The sequence below is a fragment of the Beta vulgaris genome, chromosome 4, assembly GCF_026745355.1.
Source record: "Beta vulgaris subsp. vulgaris cultivar EL10 chromosome 4, EL10.2, whole genome shotgun sequence".
In the NCBI taxonomy this organism is placed as follows: domain Eukaryota; kingdom Viridiplantae; phylum Streptophyta; class Magnoliopsida; order Caryophyllales; family Amaranthaceae; genus Beta; species Beta vulgaris.
Window position 1 is genome coordinate 25738988 of NC_079205.1, and position 26034 is coordinate 25765021.

The window sequence follows — 26034 nt, forward strand, 5'->3', positions numbered from 1 at the left end:
AACTAAAAACAAGATAGCAAAGAAATAACAAACTCTTAAACCATATAGAACAAGCTCAAGTTGGTGCCCACTATCTAGACTCGTACTACTATTATAACTCTACTCCAATTAGAATCCTAATCCAACTAGGATTTGGGTTTCTAACTCTTGAAACTTTAAAACTCCTAACATAAGCAAAAGTTGTAATCCTACTAGAATTAGGATAATTAATCCTACTAGAGTTAGGAAACAAACAAATCCTAACAAAACTAGAATTTATAAAAAATGACCATCTCTCACATGGATCAGACTCTTGTGAAGCTTGATTGTTCAATTGCTGGCAAGAAACAGAGTATACATATTTTACCAAACAAAATAGATGCTAGTACAAGTTTTTCACAATTAAATGAAATTAGTAACCAAAGTCATACAGGTTTCTTATTACTGAATACATGTATGCTGTAAAATATCATGCCGTATTTCAGAAAGACTTGAGATAGTCATCTATCACGACTTAATTTGCAGATGGGAAGCAGAATCCCAGTCACAGAGCTGGCCTTGAAAGATCAGTTAAGAATTACAGACGTCTATGATGAAACGGAGCTTCCAACTCTATATTTAACTATACAATCCCAAAACCCAAGTCAAAAGATGGGTCACAAGTTTTATTTGTTGCAAGTGTTGTACAAGATTTTTTACTTGCAACGTCTCCTATACCTTGTTCTGAATATACAATGAACTGGTAAAAGTTCCATTAAATCCAAAATTAGCTCAAAACTTCGAAGTTGCAGGTTTCAAAAGTAACCATCATCTATAGATAACCGATCAAAAGCATCAAAGTTTGCCTTCAGACCAACAAACTGGCTTCCAATCTGAGCACAACCTGCTTCAGGCCACCTACATCGACCATCTGGTGAATGTAATGGGCAGAGGGATTCACATATCCGAGTAAAAGAATCAGTTGGAAGATCATCATTATGCATTAGCCCGATGGAGATTGAGAGATCTGACTTTTCATCAGACGGCAACTTTCTCACAGATTGTTGTTTGGAAAGAGAGTAGAATGATTTATGAGGGGACTCTGTTCCACAGTGTTCAACATCAATAGTGGTATCCCCACTACCTGAGAAGTGAATCTTGCAGCCTAATGACTGGATTGCACGCTTAATAGCAGCATTTTCCTTGCTGGCATTTTTAGCCAAGTGCAGTGCAGAGCTACTCAGTTGCTTCTCATTTCTCAACTCTGAGGCTAGAGACTCCATGGCGGCTGTAACTTCCCAAGTCTTCCTTTCTGCTGCATCTTTAGCCTGCAAGCACAGAAGGGTACTCAGCAACTAGCCAATAGTTGTCAGATGAGAAATATAAAACGGACAACGAAACTGACTTCTTTGACTGACCTAGTTATACCGAGTGAATTTTAATAATAATCATAATTTTAGCATGAGATGGGTTACTTGGACTCAAGAACATAGATCAGATACATATACAGATCCAAGTATCAAGTCCAAGTGTTACAAGAAGAGGGAAAACCACTTCACATTATCTTCAATTTTCCATGACACTTGTGCAGTTGTTCTCTGCATTTTCATCTAATTTAATCATAACATCCTCCCTTCTCCTCACACTCACCCTCACCCCATATCAAAACTAAATTCTTACAGCCATATACATTCACAAATTCCGGTTCTTTAGTCAAAGCAACTTCGTCACTTTCGTGTACCCATCAGACGGCAGCCCTTTCGGCAGTTCTTAAGGAACCGATTCACCCTGCGTAGATTGACTAAACAAAGAAAGCCTTCCACCCTACCTCTCCCTTCCCCCTTTCTCAGGTTGTGGCCCATCTAAAGGTTTGGGTATTAAGCAGTAAAGTCATGATGTTCATATAAAGCACAAGACACCAGTTACCTTCTGCAAATCAGATAATTTGCTATCCATGCTTCTACATTTAGCTTCAATGTCACCAGCCTCGACTTCTTTAGGACAGGCCCAGCGAAGGTGGAACTGCGGCCATAATGTAGGAGCAAGAGCTGCTGCCGGAGGTAGCAGTGGACCATCATGTTTCATTGGATCATAAAAAAGATTGAAGTGAACATGTGATTGACCATCAGAGGAATGCAATTCAGCCAAGTAGCTCCACAAGCATCCACATGCATCAGAAACCCCAAATTGTTGTCTTTCCCTTTCACTACAAATAATAATAAAAATAATCGATCAAATTTTCAAGTTTCATGGTACGAACAGGTAAGTGTAAGGAACTCCATCACTTTCTCTCATCCACAGAGACATATTATAGACTTTAAAAATACTTCAAGTCACATCACATCAAATTCCAATGAAGGCACATACAATGATCATACCGATGCCAAATCATTTTGGTAGCGTCACAAACAGAAATACAACCATCATAAAAAAAAAATCACTATTCAGGTTGTATGACATTGCTATAATCATAATCATTGTGTAACATAACTCATTAGACATTACTCAGTCCCATATTTTTCTTCATATAAGGGATTGGCACGGAATATAAGAATAGTAGAACATATAAAATTTTATGGTAGGGAGAGAAAATAGTAAGAGAAAGTGTGGGGAGAAAGTGAGAAAGACTGATGGGTTGGACAGAGAAATGGGAAATGTGAGACGGAAGTATCAAGATATTGGATCAATAGATCTGAATAAGCTACAAATTCATTCACATAGGTGAAATTCATTGGATACTTTGAATAAAACAACACTGAGAACCTAACTGGTTAGTAAGAATCCTACCATTATTTGCAGCATTTTCACATACACAACCATACTCTAGCAATAAAAACTCATAGAAAGGCTGTTCTCCAAAGGTAATAAAGTAACAGAACAACATCCCTGAGGGGCTTCATTGTGCAGCAATGTCATACCAGTATTCTGGGTTGTACCCTGTGTTGCATTAAGTTCCCACAAAATAAACACCCAGTATTCCAAGTCATAATAACACAGATGTTTCCTGATTGCTGCACTAAATTAGAAAAAAGGTATTTCCCTACATATACAAAGAAAAAAAGTTTCCAAAAGGAGTAAGTGGGTTAGCAACAGTATTTTTGAGGCTCTTCCCTGCATAAAGTAACCAACCATTCCGCCAACTGTGTACACCACAAGAAATTTTTGACATCTTCTGCTGCAACTGCTTAGATATCACGATGGAGTAGTTTGAAAAACATAAATTCCAATACTTTGTAAGGCACCACCTTCAAAAGATAATTTGTTCCACATTCATTCCACATCTGTAAATTTGTTCCACTTTCATTCTTAGTTCCAAAAAAGCGCGTCTAGAGGCAAGGTGAGCCTAGTCATCGAGCAAAACGCATCCATCGGCCCAAGTGAGGCGCACAACAATACGCGCACAGAGGGGCGCGCTTTAGAGCGCCTTGTCTCGAGGCGCATGAGGCCGCCACTTTTGGGGTTGAGCCGCGCGTGTAAGCCACCGCCCCCTTTTTTTGAAAATATTTCCACGTTTTTGCTCGGCACTCTGCTTTTCTTTTGCGTGGGGATCTAGGAAACACCAGAGACACTCAACCTTGACCCTCTGCTCGATATTGGACCTTGCCGTTGGTCACCGATGTTCGCCCACTGCTTGCCGGTAAATTTGTCTGCCTTTATTTTATTTTCTTCATCTGTTCTCTTTCCATTTAGATGCTTCTTTATTTAATTAGTTTTGGAATAACATTTGGATTCTAGTGGGTTAATCTGAAAACTTTGTTTGCTTTTCTTTCTATTTAGTACTTTGACTTGTTAAGGTATTGTAGTGAATGATCAACTCCATCTATGGTCTGTTTTGTTACCAAAAACCACTTTTACTGATCCAATTTGTATACCAAAAATTTCCATTTCAGAAATATATCAATATCAATGTTATAATATGCGTTCCCAAGGGGTATGTGGTCAGTGATCACTACTAACAAAGAACGGAAGAAAATATTTTCCAGATTAAGTTCATATAATTTCAATAATGTTTTGTCCAAACTTTCAATTTACACAGTTTATACAGAAAGTATTATTAACCACCATAAAAATTCTCATCAAAATCATGGAGGTGATTACAGAAACAGGAAAAATTTCAGAAAGTATTATTATCCCCTACTGATGCATGAGACAATATGGATCCTTGTTCTTGGATACTCATGGAAAGAGTCATGATGATTTTCGAAGCTTCTTTAAGGTTTTCATGGAGTTCAAGTTCCATTATGACTCTTCATAGTTTTCTAGTTCTATTAGGATTCTTGTGTTGTGATCCTAGTCCTAGTAGGAATGGAATTTGTGAAATCCTAGTTCTAGTAGGATTAGAACTCCTAGTTGTATTAGGAGTATAAGTTGAAATCCTAATTCTGGTTGGATTAGTAGTCCAAATCCTAGTTGGATTAGAATTATAGTTTAGTTAGAATTCTAGTAGTATAGTTCACTATCCTAATTGGGAAAGGTTTTATTTGATTCAGCTAGTTAGGAGTTTTAGTTAGTTAGTTTATCTTTTAGTTTATTAGTTATCTTTTATGTTTTCTAGTCCTAGTATAATTAGGTCTTTGTAACGCCTATTTAAAGGCTATTTTCGATCATTAACAATACAGATTAATATAGAGTGATTAATTTCGAGTACATTGAGTATTCATCCAAATCTAATTGCTGGTGGCTTAGCCTTTACGCATTCAAACCCTTAGTGTGTTTTTCGTGGTGGCGTTGCCTTTATCATGATTCACCTAAGCACTATCCAGTTTTGTCTTGTTTAGTTGGTGGCTTTGCCTTTACGCTAATCAAACAATTCGAATCTTTTATGTTATTCTTGGTGATTAAATTCTTTATAGAATTCACATAAAAGCCTATCCAACCCTTAGTTTGATATTTGTGGGGATTAAATTCTTTATCGGAAATCAACTAAGTACCTATGAAGCATGGCCTCATGGGTACTTCTCCCACCTGCCGTATCCCGTATCCCGTACCCGGGACGGGACGGGACGGATACGGCAAAAATACGTGCCCAAGCCGTATCTGGAACTTGGAGACGACCGGTGTAGTTGGGGATGGCTAAAGAAAACGTTGGGGTCGTCTTGGGGACAGGGTTAGAAGCTTTATGACGTCCCCCATGCCGGCGGGATTCATCGGGAAATGTCTAGTTATCTACTGGTCTACCTTTTTTTTAATTTGAAAATGGGGAGGGGAGGGGAGGGGAGGGGGTGGGGAAGGGTTAAGGAATTAAGTCACGTGAAAGAGGGGACAGTGCTAATACTGTAATACAGCTGTCCAACACTTGTTTTTTTATAGTTATTGCCTATAGTGTGCTGCAAGTTTGCAGCCCTTTGACTTTCTCTAGTTCAATTTATTTGTTTCTTTTCTTTCTTTTATGTTTTTATTTGAACCTAATCATCTATAACTTTTAACTTTATAACCCCATATAAACTTTAAATTTTTATTTATATTTCGTTTAATTTTTTTGCACCAATTTTTTTTGAGATTATGTGTATGAATTTTTTTTGTAATATTATTCATTAATTTTTTTTTTCCGAATCCAAGCCGTACCCATTTTTAGAAATTTTCATTTTCCCATTTTCTGTCCCCGTCCCCGTATCCGTATTGGTGCTACCTAGCTAAGTACTATCCTTTTTTTCTTTTAATTTACGCACCTTAATTTAGTCTTTTAGTAGGATTAAATATATCATCCACCCTCGTCTTTCGAAGTTAGGGTTTACTCACCATATTATATTATTATGATCCCACTCTCTTGCACCCTTAGCCAAACACCACCATTAGAACAGAATCTGCCATGGCAGTCAGCTCTCTAAATCGATCAAATTCCTAAGCTTCGCTGCTTTGTCACAGTAGTCTTTCAATCGACATTGCAAGTCACATACCTTAGAGTTAGATAGATATCCTGGGACTGAACATTTACAGGGGCACATAATTGTGAAATGAGAGTGGGGATTAGTAGCTGGGTGATTCAAGAGAATCAAGAAGAATCTCAATGTTATTCCTTTCAATTTTCATCGTTCCTTCACTTTTTGAGGCTTGCAATAATTTAAACACCAAAAGACCAGACGTATTAACCAGATATAATGTCTTGTAGCCATGATTCTCATTCTGATCATACTTTGAGGTGATTTTGCCATTTTGATATCTGAAATATTTTGGGTATTTCGGCATGCTATTCCTTAGTATTACATTCTTCATATGATCCATTACTTTAGCAAAAGAAATAACCATAAATTACATGGAGCAAAGAAACAAGTAATGTACAAATCTCAACAGGATACTCACAAAGGTCTTTTGAATAGGTTGTAATATATGAAGAGGGGATTGTTTTAAGAGACCACCAAAATAGTCTTCTAGCAAGTAATTTATCAAACGTACACCAAAATAGTCTTCTAGCTAGTTATTTATCAAACGTGTTGATATACATGACTACACTGACAGTAGCTGGCAAGGAGCAGCACAAAAAAAGGATATATAGAGATTTAGCTACTTATCTATTATAGGGGTAGTATATATGATTGTAGAGACAATTGTCATAAGAGGCAGCCCAAAATTTATAAAAAACTTTCAGCATGGGATACCATAAATAACCCACCCCAATGTACAACATCACTCATTTAAGAAATACATAAGATTGAAGAATACCTGTTACACAGAAAATTTCCAAAGCGACAAGAGAGCACGCAATCCAAGAACTCAACCAAAAATGTCTACAGTTCACAAAGGAATTAAAACAACATATCAGCTCTTCAGCAGTTCAGCATTAAACTATACCACGCAAGAGGACTGCTGGACCTACCGAGGAAAATTCAAAAGCAGACGGATACATTCTTAATAACTGTGAAACACAATCAACCCACTGCAACAAATAAAATTAAGATTTAGGTCTCTGAAAATGCTTGCATCACCACAGCATATTGCCATCCTTCACAATAGGATAATAACGGGAAAAAATGAACAAAATAAAGAGACGGAAAAGGAAAAGGGAAGCAAAGTGTTAAAAGGACGAGATCTAGCATGATGTTCGGAGGGGAGCCAGGGGTGGTTCCTTGCTGAAGGATTCAAGATTAACTAATGCTGCGGTGCACTGTAAATGCTATTATTTTACCCTATGTTACTCCGACACGGATATGGGTGTCGTATCCAAGTAGGGATCGGAGGATCCGACACTATACTCCAAAAGTATGGCCGATACGGGGATACGGTCAAAAGAGTGTCTTGACCAGTTTTATAGACACGGGTATCGTATAAGTGTCAGAAAAAAATCCACACCTTTTTTTCCTTAAAAAAAAAGTTGTAAAATTATTAAAAATTAGGTAGAATTTAAAATTTTACCTTGAAAATTATTATAATTAAAGAATAGCAGACATTTATTTTTCATGCTGGTTTAATAAGTTGAGGGTCATGTTCCAATACACACTCGTTCCAATAGTCAACTGTCAATGCAGACATTTAATAAGTATTTATTTTGCTTTTCTTTATAACATTTCAAGCTTTTAGTAGTATTTTCCAGAACCCACGTTTTGACCTCCCAGGCTCCCACCCTTTCACCTTCTATCTCTTTCTTTCATCTTCTTCAGTTCTCTTCGTTCTCCCCCTCTCTGTCAATCACATCATAGCATCGGATAACAATGGAGCCCTCCTTCCAGTTTGAAATTGATCGAAAAGCAAAATCCCCATGGTATTTCCCTAATGCCGGTCTCCTCTCTTTCCAATTTCACATTTAGGGTTTGTCATCCAAGCCCTAGATCTGTAATTTCTCCTTTGCAATTTCAGTGGGCGATTTCGACACCTCTCTTCGATACTTCTCTGATACCCAACTCGGACACTTCTTCCAGGCAGTGTCGAGCGTGGTGTCACGTGTCGTGTCGAGTAGACACACGACACCCAAGGTGAAAGAGGGTGTCGAAGTAAAGCAGATTTTACCTTAATTGAATGTAATATCAACATCTATGGAACCACAAATTATCAGAACTCGATTTAATGAAAAAGATGGATTTCTACAGAACTGTAATCCTTAAAATTCTATTCCCCATGTCCCAGCAGGCATCATCCAGCCTTACCCAACCAGTAGAATTTTTTTACAGGACAGCCTTGATACAGTCACTTTTCCTAGATACTCCAGAGTACAGATGCACACAGATATACTTCGAATTGCAAATTGTCAGGATCAACTAATTTGGAAAAAAAAAAGTACTTCTAAGGAAATGATATATATTCTTGCCCAACTGAGATTTGATCTCCCATGTTACAACAGGTACCAGTACCAGACAAAGGAGCGCAACCAGTAGAAAGTAAACACACAATTGATAAACAATTTGCCTCTAGACCAGGGAAGAAAAACTCGGCCATTGCGTTCTAGAATGGGCGCTCTGTAACGGGTTTGAGAGTTGTCGTTCCCAGAAAACCCGTTCTAGAATGGTGGCAGGAAATTCACACCAAACTCGGCCGTTCTTCCGTTATGCAACGGATTTGCGGCGTTCTAAAATGGTTTCTTGGCCGCTTTGTATTAAAACGCAAGGGAAAGAAGGAAAAGTGAGAAAAGCATAAATCTGACTAAAATTTCTCGAATTAATCTTACCAAGCTTCTTCATGCTCTAATTCAACAAAAAAACCCTAAAGTAATTTCATTTAATTACTTCAGATTGCAGTCTAAAATGGAAACCCTAATTTTAAAGAAACCACTAATTTACAAAAAAACCCTAATATGCGTATGGGAGGTAAATGATGGCCCCTGCTTCGCCGGTCACAACAGAAAATGCCGGCGATATATCTTCGGATGCTTCTGGCATCATAGCTGCCGGTGGACGGCGGCTGTTGTTGAAGCAGGTTGGTTCTCTTTCATCAATCTGATGATTCTTCTTCTTTTCTCTCTCTTCTTGTTTCTTCTATTTTTCATTTTATTTTGTGACTGCGAGTCACATGAGAAATGAGAACTGAGATAAAATATCTCGCTTGTTCTCTGTCTTCTTTTTTTTTATTTTTTATTTTTCATTCCCTTTTTTTCATTCTCTTTTTCTTTTTATTCCACACAGAGTCACAACTTTACAATTGCACCAAAAAAACATGAGTATTTTCCATTTTACTTGTTCACAAGCTCTTGTAAAGACTTGTGTGTTAAAATATCATCAAAAGTACCCAAAATATTGTATTGGTAACAAAACAAAGTTAAAACACTGCTTATGTGAATTTTTTCACAAAATTCACGCCATTGAGACGTTCTATTTGGCCGTTACCGCGAACGCGACCGCGGTTTTTTTCCGTGTTCTTGACAATACGACATGCACAGTCATATCCGGCATGCTAAGTCTAACTGTGCAAGAATAAGTTAAGATTGATAGTTCACAGGCAACATACAAAAGTAAGGGGACAAGTGAATACTACATCTTTTATGAGATACCTTTCTTCAATCAGAAATTGAAATGATTCTAATGTTCTATTTATGCCAAATCAGACAAGTAAAACTATGAGACAGGATTCAGCACAATGAACAACTGTTCCACTCGTAAGACAAACATTGGAGTCTGGAGCGGAAACAATGTTTAGGCCCTCAATCCACATGCTAGTCCAGGAAAAGTAGAATTACAATCTCTAGCACCAGTGGTCAGTCGAAGAATGGGAGAAGACTTACCTGCAAAAAGATAGGAGAATAGCTGTTCGAACTGTGTGTGTGTGAAGAGCCAGATGGCTGTGTAAAAGATCCAGACTGCTGACGTATTGAAGGCGAATGGAAACTACCAGTGGTAGACTGTCGTGACAATTCTACTGGCGTATTACCACTTCCAGATAAAGTAGGGAGCCCAATACGGTCAGAAAACGGATGACCAAAAGCAAGCCAATCTTTCTCAACAAGTGCCTGAACATGACAAAACACAATTAACAAAGTCAGACCCACATATTTAGAAACTCTTACCTAATGAACACTTAGTATAGATTTGAAGTCTTAAGTCGATCTATGACTTTCACATAACATTAGCAGCGCAGAAAGGCCCCTAATATCTCAGCTTTTTGGCCATAGATAATGTTGTAAAAGATAGACACAGAAAAAGCTTGCTTTCACCCAATCACTAAATATAGTAGCACACATACACAGCACAAGCTCAATTAATCCCTCATTATTTTGGGGAGGAAGGTCTAATACTTCTTCCTCGCTCACTTGTTTAGGTTTGTCGGGGACTTAGAGCTCTAATAACCTTTTAATTTTCTAGTAATCTCTTTTAGATGATTTTTAATTAGAGATTACATTCTGTCAAATTTGAACATCTTCAAAGTAGTATATTTGTGCAATCAATATTGTGGCACCCCAGAACATAATACACATCATGCTCCCAGGTCACAGTTTTTCAACATGTCTGTAAATTTGTTTGAACACACAAGTTGCTTATAGCATACTCCCTCCGGTCTTTATTAGTTTACCCGTTTCTTTTGCACAAAGTTTTTAGGAGAAACAATATTGTGGGACATAGAAGAAAAGAGAAACTATTATTTTATGTCAAAGTTGAATGTATGTATGATGGAAAGTTAGTGGTCCCATTCAAAAAATAGAAACAAAAGAAATTGGTATATTAATAAGGGACATCCTAAAAAGGAATACGGGTAAACTAATAAAGACCGAAGATTTCAAACCCACAGCACCACCATTTCAAACCCACAGCCAACCCCACCAGCATTGGAATCCCACAGCCAGCATTCGAATCCCACAGCCACCATTCGAACCCCAAACTCCACCACCAGAAAAACCATTCAAACCACTTGAAAACAAGAAAACAACGGCCACCATTAACATGGCTGGAGATTTCTCCATTATCTTCAATAATTGCTCTCTCTCTCTCCTCTCTACTTCTCAGTTCTCACAATCGAAATTGAAAAATTTATGAATTGGAGAAGAGAGAGGAGATAGACGAAGAGAGAAATGAGATCGAACTTAGGGATTTTAGACAATGAGATCGAAATTGGGGGAGAATTAAAATTTGTTCCAAATGAGTTACTATTGTATGTTGAGTTTACTGAGATTAAAACCCAAAAATAAAGTTGGGATGAAGATGAATTCAAGTTTACTCCTAAAGCTTTTGCTGCCTTCTTTCATAGTGATATTAAATACTAATATTACCCTGTTTCCTTTACCTTTTCATTTTCATTCCCGTAATTATTCTATTGCAACTGATGAAGATCATAAGTTAATCACTTACAAAGACTGCAAATTAGGGTTTTCCAATCTCAATTGACCCCTTTCTCTCTTCCATCAAATGGTCTCTTTGCGCCTTTCCAATCGCGCACTTTGAGGAGGGATTCTTGAGAGAGGAGGAAGAAGCCAAGGCGAGAAAGGTCGAGAGGAGAGAGATTAAAGGAGGGAGTTACGGAGGCAACCAAGGTTATTGGTTGGCTGAGCGTCGACAAGGGAGAGAGGGAGGAGGAGGAGGAGGAGGAGGAAGGTGTGACGATTGCGAGAACAGAAGATGGGTTGAGGGTGTGGGTTGTGGAAGAAGGGTGGTGGCTAGAAGATATCATGGAGTAGTTAGGAGAAAGAATAAGTAGGTCTATTAGTTTAATTGTTTTATATTAGAGTATGTAATCGCATAAAAGGTATTTAAGTAATTTTACATTCCAAAACTTACTAAATAAGGAAAGAAAAAAGAGTCTAAGATCTTATTTGAAACATCCCATTTAGGAAAGTGTAGCATCTTATGTGATACGGAGGAAGTATAAGTTTCATACATCTGTTTAATTTTCCTTCGTTGCAATGAGGTGCACCACGACGCTACTAGGCGCACCAACATCCTATTGCTGGAATGCACCTTAGCTTTTTCATACTGATTCTTATATAGAGAATGTAAATAGGTCGTCTTGTATGTTACATGGAATTGGGTACGAGTATTAAATAGATCTGAGTGCAAGGAAATTTTGGAAGGCTTGGAGGTATGTTAACGAATTGGTTCACGACATAAACGACACTTCATAAATTCAGGGACTTGATATTGGAACAAAGGCGGGGAGACTCGCTCGCCTCCCAAAGAGAGATGCAACTGAAGTGACAATCATCTCACTTGCAAACATATATGTGGGTGGGATCAAATATATGACATGGTTACCAGATATTGTAATCATTATTGATCAACAAGAAGAATATACAGCCCTTCGTGAATGTGTTACTTTAGGGATTCCAACGATTTGTTTAATCGATACAAATTGTGACCAGGATCTCGCATATATTTCGATTCTGGCAAACGATGACGTTATAGCTTCAATTCGATTAATTAGTATTTGCAATTTGTGAAGGCCGCTCTAGAAATATAAGAAATCCTTGATTCATAATAAAGTAAAAAACAAACTTCCTAAACTCTATTTTAGCTTCAATTCGATAAATTAGTATTTGCAATTTGTGAAGGCCGCTCTAGCTATATAAGAAATCCTTGATTCATAATAAAATAAAAAACAGACTTCCTAAACTCTATTTGGGGTGCGCAAATATCCTAAAATACACCAGCACGCAGATACAGATACAACATCTGCAAAATAATACTCCTAATATCTTAAATTTTCCACATAAATCTCAATTGATATTTTCTCAAATGATAAAATCTCTTTATTACTCCCTTTGTTTGTTTTTAATCTACACACTTTTCTTTTTGGTTAGTTTCTTTTCAATCTACACAATGTTGCTTTTTCTATTATTGGTAACCGGCTAACCGCTATGATTTAATATAGCTTGGACGATAGTAATGGTAGAGATTAAGCAGAAAGAGAAGATTTAACTCATAAACTGAAATTACAGCAATATAAACGATAATTACAACCTTTCGAGAGGCTTGTTCTCTCTCATTGAACTCTTAAAAGCTCACCCAATTTCTTATCAATATTAAACATGCTTTCTTCTTTCTCATTACCACTATATATAGACTTCTTTCCCTAACAAACTACTAAATTATTCCTCAAGTCAACTAATAAAACACCCCCTAAAATACCCCTACCTCTTAAATATCGATTCATAGCGGTAACATCAATCTACTTTCACCTCTTTTTCCACCCATGTCATCTACTTTATAATATTTTTATCCACTTTTTAGTTTATCTCTCATTTTTCAGTTTCTCTTTCCACCTTTTCAGCTTCTCTCTCATACTTTTGTACTTCCTGCTTGGTTCACCCCTTAAGTAAAGTGAGTGAACTTAAAAAAAAGGGAGTAGTAGATAATGTATGAATATTTAGCTTGAAGAAGTGAAAAACAAGGACTTCAAAAGTCAAAAGCTTTACTTCACTAGTTAAAGTGAAAAAAATAAAAAGTAAAAATAGATGAAGTTTATAAAACGAAGTAAAAGTAGCAATCTCTCCCATGATTCAGATTATAAAAAATATGACGATAAAAAAGAGAATTCTGAAAGAGTTAGAGATGTATTACTATATTCACATGGGTCTTTTACCCCTTACCCAGCAAAGATTTTTAATTTTTCCAAAAAAAACCCAAAAAGGAAGAGGAAAGAACAAAACATCAAGTCTCCAGTATCATTCAGAATTCTCACTTGAATACCTTCGCTGGAGAAATAGCTGGCGAGATCAGCCACAGGAGACACAGAAATTTTCCTATTATTGCATAAGACTCAACCTACCAAGCAAAAACTATCTCAAGAAAGAATTTTGAGAACTTCCATTGGTTTCTCACTTTCCAGATTTTGCTGTATGTGACTATGACAGTGCCAATTCATGTGTAAAACCCCCCATTTAATACTTGATTCAGTGTTGGGTTGTATCAGCACCATTATGTTCTCTAAAGAGCCGGGTCTGAGTAGCATAGGTCGTGATGTAGAATTCTAATGACTAAAAGTGCAAGGTTTGTCGATATGTGCTATAAGGGGGTGGGAGGGTGGGAGCTTTCATTCATAATTGAGGTCCTGCAATGCCATCAAGCTTCTGTTTGGAGTTGCAGGTATTGTTCTATGGCATTCCTATATCTCATGTTTCCAATTTCTACAGTATTCTCATTCCCAAATCTGCATGTTAGCATGAAAGATGAACTGTACTGGTAACATCAAAAGACAAGAACGTAACAATTCACATGTATCAAAAGTAAAATCAGGAACCTTAGTGTGCCCACTTTACCTGAAAACCCTTGATTGTCCGATAGTATGGATCAAGTAGCAAACTTGTAAGTGAGACCAACTGAGTTGTTCTATCCCAACCATCACTGAGAAAAATCTCCACAAATTGTCAGCAATCAGCATACCCAATAAACCAATAGAAAGCAAAACCACTACAGTTTCACTCACCATCATCATACACAAACAGCAACACTAACAAGCAAAACACTAGTACATAATCAACATCTTCTGTCCTTGTCCCAGAAAGTATCATCCACCTCAGAACTTTTAGATAAAGACAAGCAACCATAGATACTTTTCAACAGACACAATTTGATATACAAAACTACTTATACTCTCCAAACCAAAACTGAGACCAATTTGGGATAGGGGAGAACTGAAGGAACATCAGTTTTTTTTTTTTTGTTTGAAAAGAAAGGAATATCATTTTACAAACTTTATTTAATACTCCCTCCGTTCCTTATTAGATGTCTCATTTCTAATTTAGGCACTATTTAAAGGTAAAGAAACTCCTAAAAAAAGGTCCAATATATGAGAGAAAAAATAGTAATGTGGGATCTTGATTGATCCGTCTCATTGTGTACATTAGGAAAATCAAACTTTTTAGAACTTTTACTAATACGTAACTAAAGATATTAACAATACAAACATGCATTGGAGAAATGAGAAATCTATTGGGGGACGGATGGAGTATAATGCAATATTTATCACTCAAATACATATAAGATGTGTAACTCAATCAAATTCAGCTGTTTTCTAGGATGGCTACAGGTTATCAAACTTTTACCTGATTTCGGGACATAAAGCAATATGCTACTTTTAATGGAACAATGTGACAAAGGACCAAGTGAAAGACTAATATGAATCTAAAAAGGCACAAGAGAAGTATTTGTGGTGGATCAGTTTCAAGTGATAATGCAAGACGTGTGTGAATTTTGGAAGGCTGAAGGGACCAGATAAGAGACATGCCGAAACAAAAGACAAAAACATCTTCCAAAATTGGTGCCATTTCGACATAGTCTGTGCTAAAAGCAATTTTTCTAACCTGCAATGAACAAGAACTGATGCAGATTCCTTGGCTACGCGTGCAGCAATCCAGGCAGCACCAGCCAAGACATTTTGAACATGTATTAACCATCCACTGTCACCAAGGGTTGACACTGAAGTAGACATACTGCTGAGATTACCTCCTCCCCAACTTGATCCACCATGCCTCTATCAATATAAATTATACAAGCATCAGACTATAGGCTAAGATAATCATAATCAGCGAATATTGCATTTTTTTTATAAAGGCGTCAGACATCGACGTCCCATTAATCAAAAGTAAAGATTGTCAATCTAGCAACATTTCAGAGAAATATTGTCATCCAAAATTCCGCTCATCATCTTTTCATGTTGACTCGATCCAACATTAGATCCAGAATAGGGAACCGAAAATGGAGAGTAATAAAAGTATATAATACCACCCTCTGGTATTTTTCTATAGGCCAAAAATAATACAATTTACGTGTCACCTCTACTCTCTTCCGTGCAAAATGGCTTTGCCATCAACATTTCTTAGAAGCTTCCACAGCCAAACCTAGTATTGGCAACATTCTCCAGGGGAGCATGGACTCAGAACCTTGCCAATTACCACTATCATATCAAAAAAGAGGGCACAAGACTCTCACTGGGTACAGACGGAGACAGGAGAGAGAAATGAAGATATTATGACTTACAACTGGTAACTACTACCTCCGGTTTTTTTTTTATTGTTACACTTTTCTTTTTAGACCGTTTTTATTAATTGTTACACTTTACTTTATCTACATATGGTAACATGTCACATCACATTTACTCCCTTTTCTACCACATTTGGTCCACTACCCATTTATTTACCTACTACAAACCATTCCAACTACCCCAATTTTTTGTCTCCTCCAATACTCGAATGTTTTTTGTAGCACTTTTTGTCATGCTCTTTTGTCCCTTGCCTTGATATCCCCCAAAGTAAAGTGTGACAATTAAAAACAGAAGTAGTATGAAACACCAATACAGTTGAGATTTTCCATTTGATAAGAAAATCAAATTTTCTTGGTGAATTAAGTGGATGGCCCTAAAAGGGGAAAAAACACAGCCAAACCAATAACACCGAATAGAAAGCGCCACCAATCATACACCCTCTTGGATGATCTTGTTGAGGCATCAGAAATGCTCGCCACATGCCCACTTTAATATATGTCAAGTAGCCTGCTGCAAAGATGGACATCTGGCCTCCGAAGAGGTCACACATGTCCTTCCCAGTCTTAGAGCTGTTTCATTGAGCAATGGGGCTTAATTCAGTCACCCCTTGATACTTGTCATTCCCCTATTACCCAACCAATATTGGCTGGAATTCACTAGGGTATTCTAAGGTTAAAAAGAACTTATATCACACGATACAAAGGAAAAAGCTCCCATTTCTCTCCTTCAAAATCATTATCTTGTTAACTCATTAATTAACTACGCCATTGAAGAGACGATTATCCACCGAAACTATTATTATCCTTATTTTGCACGCTTGAAAGAAGCAAGCCAGCAACCAACCCGTGGCATACACAACTTCCATGCTATGAATCCATATTAGGGGGAAGGGTAATATAGATATTATCTTCATTAGTTAGCTTGGGAAATAAGCTAGGTAGTTGTGCTAAGGAAATTACTCTATATATAGGGATAATTAGAGAGAAGAAAATTTCTGTTGAATATTAATTAGAAAATTAGGTAACCTCTTAGTAGTTCAATGGTAGAAAACAAGCCTCTTGAAAGCTTGTGATTATCCTTTTTATTGCTGTAATTTCAGTTGAGTAATCACATCTTCAATTTCTTCCTTAATTTATGCCATTAATGGTGTCCAAGCTATGTTACTCCCTCCGTCTTTTTTTATTTGCTACATTTTGCCATTTAGGGGTGTTTCAATTTATTTGCTACATTTGCAAATATTTCCATATATAGTACATAGGTCCCACACTTTATTTACAAATTTGCCATCACTCCCTTCTTGATTTTGTAAATGTTTCCATATATAATACATAGGTCCCACAATTTACCTATTTGCTTTTTTTGTTAATTCCATTTATGTCAATGGTCCCCACTCCCTCCTTGGTCTTTGTGAAAAAGTGCTTGTAGCAAATAAAAAAAGACAGAGGGAGTAATTCATAGCAAATGGTATCAGATCATGACACTTCTGGGAGAGTACAGTGCTAATTTTCGAATTTCCAAAAAAAAAAAATCTGCAATGGTGGTCGCTGGAAATCGTGCATCACTACAAATGTAAGGATCGGTTCAAAAAGAACTTGCATATATCTCACAGAAAAGAGATCGAGAAACTTCGTATTCGGAAGAGCGAAAAATTCGACGAGAACTTCAACTTCCTAATTAATGGAAGAAATTGGAATGAATGGATTGAGGATTTGGAGGATATTTTCCATTTCTTCATACTAAATAGGGAGGCGAAGCTTAAGCTGCTATAATCTCACTTGACGGAGATGCGCAATAATGGTTCCAGTGCGAACAAGCAATGGCCGTTCTACGATTGGTCGGAATTCGACTATCATTATAACAGCACGAGTGTGGTGGTGCCAAGAAACATGAAACATATCTGGAGGTTTTAGAAAAAGAAGAGCAAATCCTCAAGGATCGCAACACTATCTCTAAAATTGGAGGGTGTTGTGAAGGTCTTTCAACAAACAGAAGATACAGGTGGTGATTTTGTGAGTAACAAGGGTGGAGAGTTGAGTAGTGAGTCTGACAGTTTGAATGGTGATTCGCGACGAGGAGTATTAAGCGATGGGGTGCCGCGGTTCCGGTGGTGGACCAGGCAGCTGCGGAGGTGAAGTATTCAGGTACGGCGGCGCTGGCGCTGGAGGAGGCGAATCTGATGGATGGAAGGCCTCGTGAGTTGGGAGGAGGATTCAATGATATGATTGGAAACAGAATCTGTTTAGCTTCGAATAACCTTCACTCACTTGATCTCCACTAAGGTATCTAATTCATTTTAGGGTTTCACTCACCTTAAATATGAATTAGGAAAGGATTTAAGATTGGTTTATTAGCTTCATTCAGTAACTCATGTAAATGTCGCTTAGTTTTAGGTTTCACTCGCCTAAATCTAAGGTTCTTGTGTTTACGTTCACTCCCTAAAACAATAAGAAATATGAAAAATACGTCTAAATTCAATATTAAACTCGCGTTTAACTTTAAGCAAAAACAACAACTATCTTATTATTATGGCCGAAATCCCATAAAAGTATTACACATAATCCTAAACCCATTAGAACGAGTAAAGCCTACAGGATAAACAAAAACAACAAACTAAAGTTATCCCTAACACACGAGTAAAATAATTAAAAGTCCTAACGCAAATGAACTCCAAACAACCAGCAAGACTCTATGATTAAGGTAATTAGACTCCTAAACATAATAGGATCTCTTCATCATTCACATGCCCAAAATAAAGACTTCTAAAGCAATGAAACTACATAGTTTCCTAACATAACTAGGGAACTACATACAGAGTCCTAACAGAACTAGGACTTCTTGGCAACCTTCTTTCCTAAGAGAGACTAAGCACTTCCAATCCACATCATTCTCTCCCTCTTAGAAATGAACTTGTCCTCAAGTTCCATAGTCATAACATCAAACCAAATCTGCACCACTGAAGGATGCACACACGCCACCTCCACGCAAGACTTGGAACGTATCATAATTCTCCCTATGCACAACCTTGAATGAACCTTCTTCAATAGGCTCGGTTTTTCTCTTTGCATTGCTATGAAGCTTTTGAGCACTCAATGACAACCACATATAATCACCTATTTCGAATGGTGGTTTTTGCCAATCTTGTAACACATGTTGCTCCCCATTTTTTTCCTTGCATTGCTTACGGTTCATGCCCTTCATAGTGTCTTCATCTCCTACCAATGAAACTATAGTAACCTTATCAGTAGATTTTGACACCACTTTGGGTGGTAATGGTTTCAAACTCAATCTCTTCCCATCGTGCATCACCGAAACCACATTCTTCTTAGCTAAGTAAACCATGTCTTGATCGAACTGCCATAGCCTCCCAAGTAAGATAGCACACGCATCCATAGGTACCACATCACACCAAACCTCACAAACTCACCAATTGAAAAATTAACGAGAGCTTGCTTAGCAACCGCCACTCCTCCGTTGTTAGTTAACTAGTTTAGTTTGTAAGGATGAGCATGTGGTCGTATTTCTAAATCTAGTGTATCCACCATCTTCTTTGAGCACACATTAGTACACAAACCATTGTCCACAATAACTGAACAACTACGACCATCCACCAAGCACCTAGTTTGAAAATGATTCTCCCTTTGCGCCAAATCATCGAAGGGATTGGTTTGGACATGAAGTACCTTCCTCACTACACGTGTTTCATGATCCGGAGCTGGCTCAATCAATGGACTTCCCTCCAAATCCTCCGAGTCCATGTCACCATCCTCCCTAGACTCCTTACTCTCCATCAACGCCAAAGCATACCTAGCATCCTCCTCTTCTAATGCAGCTAAGACTCATGAAGTCATCACTTTTCCATTTGGACACTCAGATTTGTAGTGGCCTCTCCCTTGACACTTGAAGCATTTGATTTCATCCTTTTTCACACGTTCAAGTTTAGAATCAACCTCCTTCTTCAAAGCACCCAACACGCCCTTTCCCTTGTCTGAAACGTCAAATTTTTCACTTAGTTTGGAACTCTCGATCTTAGGCATAAAAGAAGGCTTAAAAGATGTAGCCTTGATTTGCCTCTCAACCTTGACGGCCAACTCACACGCCTCATCAAAGAGAAATAAGGTTGCAGCTCCATCTTATGGCTAATCTCTAAGTTCAATCCCAAGAGAAATATTGAAATCTTTTGCTCCTCCACATCCTTGCAATCACACGCCAAGGACAACCTCTCGACTCCTTAATGTACCCTTCAAGATCTATACTCCCTTACTATGGAGTATTGAACTTGTGAAACAAATCTTGTTTATAAGTTCTTGGAACAAACCACTTCTTCATCTTTAATTTCAAGTCATCCCATGAATTTATCTTCTCCTTTCCTTTTGTCTCTCGTCGCATCTGCATATTGTCAAACCAGAGAGAAGCAAGTTTAGACAATTTGAGCATGGCATAAGTGTACACGTTATGATCAACCACGCCCTGTGTTCAAAGAGTCTCTCGAGTTTTCGTTCCGACTCCAAGTAGGCATCCGGATCTTGAGAACCATCAAATTTCAGAAGATGAAAAATTGAGTCCTCCTCTGGTGTTCGTGCCTCATCACCCTTCTTCTTGACCACCTCCAATGTTAGTTGGGTGAGCATCTCGTGCACGTTCTCGTTCTGTTTAACAAGTTCTTCCAACATAGCATCCTTCGTTGATCCACCTCGCTATCCTCCATAATAACGTCGGATGTTTGGCTTCACTGCGACTTTGTTACTAGTCGGGTTGAGCTCAAATTTTGACACAATGTAGCCTACAATGCTAGCTTTCCAACAAGCCAAGAAAATCCAAATTCCACTGTCACACAAGCCGTCACAGTGACCCTTGCTCTGATACCAATTGATATGATTCCAAAAACAAATTCCGCTTATCTTAGAATAACCTTCACCCAGTTTATCTCCACTAAGGGTTCTAATTCACTTTAGGGCTTCACTCACCATAAATATGAATTAGGAAAGGATTTCAGATTGGTTTATTAGCTTCACTCACTAACTCACGCAAATCTCGCTTAGTTTTAGGTTTCACTCACCTAAATCTAAGGTTCTTGTGTTAAGGTTCACTCCCTAAAACAATAAGAAATCTAAAAAAGTCTCCCGAATTCAATATTAAACTCACGTTTAACTTTAAGCAAAAGCAACAACTATCTTATTATTATGGCCGAAATCCCATATAAGTATTACATAGAATCCTAAACCAAGTAGACCTAGTAAAGGCTAAAGGATAAACAAAAAACAAAAAACTAAACTTATCCCTTTCATATAGCTAACATAATTAAAAGTCCTAATGCAAATGAACTCTAAACAACCAGCAAGACTCTATAAAAGTCCCCCGTATACCCCCTTTCCGGCAGCCCCCCTTGCCTCGCTCGCGCCTCCCCCTCCTTCCCTCGCGCCTCCCCTCCCCCTCCCTCACTCTCGCCGGCGAGCTTGTTTTCGAAGTTCTTCCCACCCAGATCTCATTCTTCCCACCCAGATTCTGACAACAATTTATTCGTCGGCATGTTGTTGGGTGTTTGTTGGTATGCCGGCGAGAGTGAGGGGAGGGAGGGGAGGCGCGAGGGACGGGGAAAGGGAGGCGCGAGGGAGGCGAGGGGAGGGGGGCTGCCAGAAAGGGGGTCTGCCGGGGAGGGAGAGGGGAGGGGGTGGGGCTGGTGGGTTTAGGGGTTGGGTTGGGTTGGGTTAAGGAGAATTTAGGGTTTAGTTAGGTTTATTAAGGGTTTTTATGGTTGATCCGTTAGTCAAAAGGGCATTTTGGGTAATTTTTTTAAAGATTTGGGTCATTTGGTGAATTTTGTTAAAAGCTAGTGGTATATGGTGAATTTTGATCAAAGTTGGGGTATTTGGTGAATAAATTTTTTTGTCAGGGGTATTTGGTGAAAAAACCAAAAAAATTATGAAAAGGTGGTGTATAGGAGAAACCTCCTTAGTTCCTTCATGGCTTTGGAGAAGAATCTAGAAAATACTGATGGGGGAAAGTTTGTCATTAACCAACTTAGTTTAGACAGTGCACCTAGGATATGGGTCTATACAGGCTAAAAAAAGAGCATTTGAAAAGCTGGGAGTAGCGCCCTACAAGGCTACAACAAGTGGTAGAAGGCTCACACCTCAAGCCTCTCTAGCCAAAGCCTTGGCCTTTTTGTGTAGAAAAGTAAGACGAAGAGGGGATATTCAAGGGATAAAAGTGACATATTCAACCAATTATTTCTGGAATTAAATCTTTTGAAAGGTGATAAGCTCGCCTGGGCCAACAAGGAGAAGGTGAGTTGCGAGATGTGCTACTGAGCAGCGAAGAATCACACGTGGACTCAAGGGTCCTCTAGCCTTTTCCATTGGCTTTTCAAAGCTTGCCCTTTGCCACTACACTAATATACCTCGTGGGGATTTTGAATTAAGTCCTATCTGACTTTAAGTCTCTAATTCGACACAAACCCATGCACGATTTTGGGCCCTAACCAACAAACCCTAACTTGTGAGTCCGTCATAATTGAACGTTATTGACCCACATGAACTATGACAAAGATTGCCATAATGTGACCAATATTCCGACTTCCAGTGGAAGTCATCGCAAGGTTCTTCATCACATTTTCTTATGAACTCTTGCTTATCTCTCTCTTTCTTCGCTGTTCATTTTTTATATTTTTTACATGTCTAGTTGTATTGCGGCATCTAAAGGCTAGTTTTACAAACTCACGTATTTAAAATATTATGCTGACCTTTTCTTTACCCTTTCAACATTTGAATTGTTTCACTTTACTTTTTGTTGTCACTTTTGTGTTTCCTACTCCATAATAGTTCTTTTATTCATTTGAATTCCCTTCATAACTTTCATACTCCCTCTATCCTTTCAATTGTTACGTTTTCCTTTTTTTGGCCGCTTTTTTTTAATTGTTAAACTTTCACTTTTTTCCTTATATGATAACCTATCACATCAACTTTTTACACTATTCTATCTCATACACCCCACCACCCATTTTATTAATCCATCCAAAACCTTCCCACCTACCATTCTCTCCTAAAATTTCTACATTTCTGAAAACCAAACTCTTTTTTTTGTACTTCTTGTTTTTGCACAATTTCCTTCATCTCCCCAAAGTAAAGTGTAACAGTTAAAAAAATAAAGGTGGGAGAACATAATTTCAAGGCTCTTCAATTTGAATAGAAAAAAAGAAAATGAAGAAAAATTTGGAAAAAAAAGTAAAGGTGGGGCCTAGCCTACAACTTAGAAAAAAAGTAAAGATGGGCCTAGCCAACAGGATGTGCACGCGTTAAGCCTAGGCTCCACCGTAGCACCTAGGCGCAACACCTTATAAAATTAAAATCTGCATATCGTGAACTTAGACTAGACGAAGCCATATCACATACATATTCTTAAGTCTGAGTAACATAAATCAAGAAAATTATTAATCCATTGGTCACCAGCCACTTCCAACTTTCTTTTCCCTTGAATACTCTAGTTATGGCTTTAGCTTTCTCTTATATGAGCTATAAGTGGACATATAAGGCATCAAAGCACGCGTGGTTATGGCTTGGAAATAGAGGACAAAGATGGGTCTCATTGCCACAAGTTCGAAGTTGATCCCTTAAAGCAATGAATCTCTAAAGGCCAACTTCCTATCAAATATTGAATTCTCTCTCTCTCCCCAATCCCTACCCACCCGTCTCTCTCTAAGCCACCCCTCTCTATCTCTCTTCCCCCCAACCTCCCCCTCCCCCACTCCTCTCTCTCCCCTAAACCACCCCACTCCTCTCTCTCCCCTAAACCACCCCACTCCTCTCTCTCCCCTAAACCACCCAACTCCTCTCTCTCCCCAAACCACCCCCCATTCTCCCTTACTATAAAGAGTTTCATGGTTGAGCCACGAGTTCATGGGAAGTCACTTGTCTTTCTCTTTATTCAGCGATGTAAGGACATTAAGAAAAAGGAATTCTTGCATGGTTTGTAAGAGTTTGACAATTTGATATCAAAATTATAATTGCATTTTCTCACCCGTCCTTTCATCAAGCACTTTCAACTCCAAGGTTCCTAACTAAGGAATTTCAAATTCATCTCTCCAACAACATGCCAGTCTACTCGCCTAGTTAATTATATGGGGGGAGGGGGGGAGACTGTCGTTTTATACTTTGTCATTTGATTATTTAGTGTCTCAACAAAGCACATAAGTGCTATGATGCTCGAACTCGAGCACGGGTGTATGATACGAGTACAAATCAAAATGTTTGATCCTTTAAATCTCTGGATCAAGGACTCGAGGACACATTTCAGAATAATCCAAAATTGGAAATTGTCTTTTCAAATAAAAAAATTTTTTACATATTTTTGAAATATTATTTTAGATAATGTGGAGACTTTAGAAGAAATAGGAGTATTATTAAGTATTATTAGCTAGTAAAATATTATCTTTTATCAGTCAAAGTCAACCTCCTTACTCTTTTAACATTTATGCATTCATTATAGGGAATAAGAAAAGCTGGTAGATGGAGAATAGCTGGCAAGAGTAATGAAATAATATTCTAAAAGAGAGGGTCCGGGAAGGGAATATGACTGGTCACAGGTGTCCTACCACACTTATATATTTAATTAGTTCATCTCCAAAGCTCTTTCCAGTGCTCACTACCCGACGGTCCCTTTCCTTTTTCTGTACATCTCAACGGCCACCAGAACTTGTTATGACACCATAGCAAGGGTTGTCTATCGGCTATCACTGACGACTCAAACCCCTTGGTTTTTGTTCCTTTCTTCTTTGTTTGATGCTTCAATTAATAGATCTAGGGTTATTTGAAACCCTAGATGTGAGAAATAGTCGCACCCAATGTTCCAACGAAACCGCAACCGTTTCCCCGACCGCTACTCAACCGCATTTTCGAACAATGGCACCCATTTAACCTCCGTCGAGTCCGGCCGATATCCCATGTCTGCAGGTCAGGCCTTGTGGATACAGCGAGGGTAAATGTCGAGTCCGGCATCACAGTACAAGTGTATGCATGTCAGTTTGTTTAATATTAAACTCCCTCCATTTAGTATTGGTCGTCCAGTTTAGGGATAAAATAGGGGAACAATTTTTACTTAATACATTTCTCCTACCACCTCTTTTACTTTCAATGAATCATCTTTTAGATTAATGCAAGTTTCTAATCTTGACAAAAGAGCGACATTCGACAACTAATCTGTGGAGAAAGTCATAATCTACTCCATCCATTCTATATCAACTATCATGTAAGGTCATGCACAAGTTATTACCATGTGTTGGTTATTGCATTGATAATATAACTAACATGTGAGTGCATTTGATCTGAAACCAACAAATAACAAAACATTGATTATTTAAATGATAAATTATACAGATTAAGTGGTATATAACATTAGGAAGGAGTAAGGAGAAACAATATAAGGTCTCATGCCATGAAGATAAACCCAGATTAGAACTTACAAGATATGAAGACATTCCATCAGATGAAGTGGTCCCATAAGTATCCAAGTATTCTCTGAGACGAGAAAGGCTCTCTCTCATGGCATGAATATTGTCTATGCCAAAGAAAACTATCTGATCAGAAATTGTTAGCATCAGAAATCAGCAATCGGGAGTGTCAGAAAATTCATCAACTGCAAGACAAATCATTTACATTGAGACAAACCTCTGACTGGAAGTAATTAGCAGCTGACTCGGAACCACCACCCATTGCTCCATTTGCTAAAGCATTTTTTCTTGGTCTTGCATCAGCAATATATAACTTCCTAAAACTCAAATTCACACCTCAATTAGATAAATTTTAAAAGAAAATTTGATATATTGAGTAAAAAAAAAAAGACGTTCATATTTAATCTGCAAATTAAAAAGTCTATTAACAAATGACATTTGCCACTCCTCATACAGCAAAGAAAATGAATCAATAATACAATTATCTAATCTTTTAACAAACCAAACATCTTTAAACCAAATTTCATAGCGATCCCTAAGCCCCTATCCAGATTTCCTTAACTGAATGAGATTACTTAAAGATCTATATCCACTGTTCTGCTAGACCAACATAGTTTCCTGGATTGCTGGTAAAAATTTCTGCTAGTCTCAGCGTCTTCACTAACTCATTCACCACTCTTTTTTCGTCATGAATCCGGCCTTCATACCACGACAACCAAGGCCTAAATTGATATTTGTGTTATGACTTATAATTCGAGTCCAAGTTTCTCCACCTTTGGGATCCTTGTCAAGCACAAAGTCCA

The 26034-nt window shown here is 38.0% G+C and overlaps 1 protein-coding gene across 3 annotated transcripts in view; it reads right to left on the reverse strand.

The window, feature by feature from the left end:
• Window positions 1-357: 357 nt before the first annotated feature.
• The window catches only part of LOC104906669 (phosphatidylinositol-3-phosphatase myotubularin-1), a 47125-nt gene continuing 21448 nt past the window's right edge, over window positions 358-26034 (reverse strand). For 2 of the 3 annotated variants that reach the window (XM_010695454.3, XM_048642978.2), the window contains exons 11-19: window positions 25449-25548; window positions 25244-25357; window positions 15110-15279; window positions 14066-14150; window positions 9605-9829; window positions 6773-6832; window positions 6619-6683; window positions 1885-2164; window positions 358-1286 (exon numbers count right to left, since the gene is read on the reverse strand). In XM_010695454.3, the coding sequence (XP_010693756.1) occupies window positions 774-1286; window positions 1885-2164; window positions 6619-6683; window positions 6773-6832; window positions 9605-9829; window positions 14066-14150; window positions 15110-15279; window positions 25244-25357; window positions 25449-25548 (1612 nt within the window). In that variant the 3' untranslated portion in view covers window positions 358-773. The remainder of the gene's footprint in view (window positions 1287-1884; window positions 2165-6618; window positions 6684-6772; window positions 6833-9604; window positions 9830-14065; window positions 14151-15109; window positions 15280-25243; window positions 25358-25448; window positions 25549-26034) is intronic. The other variant, XM_048642977.1, reaches the window with a different exon arrangement.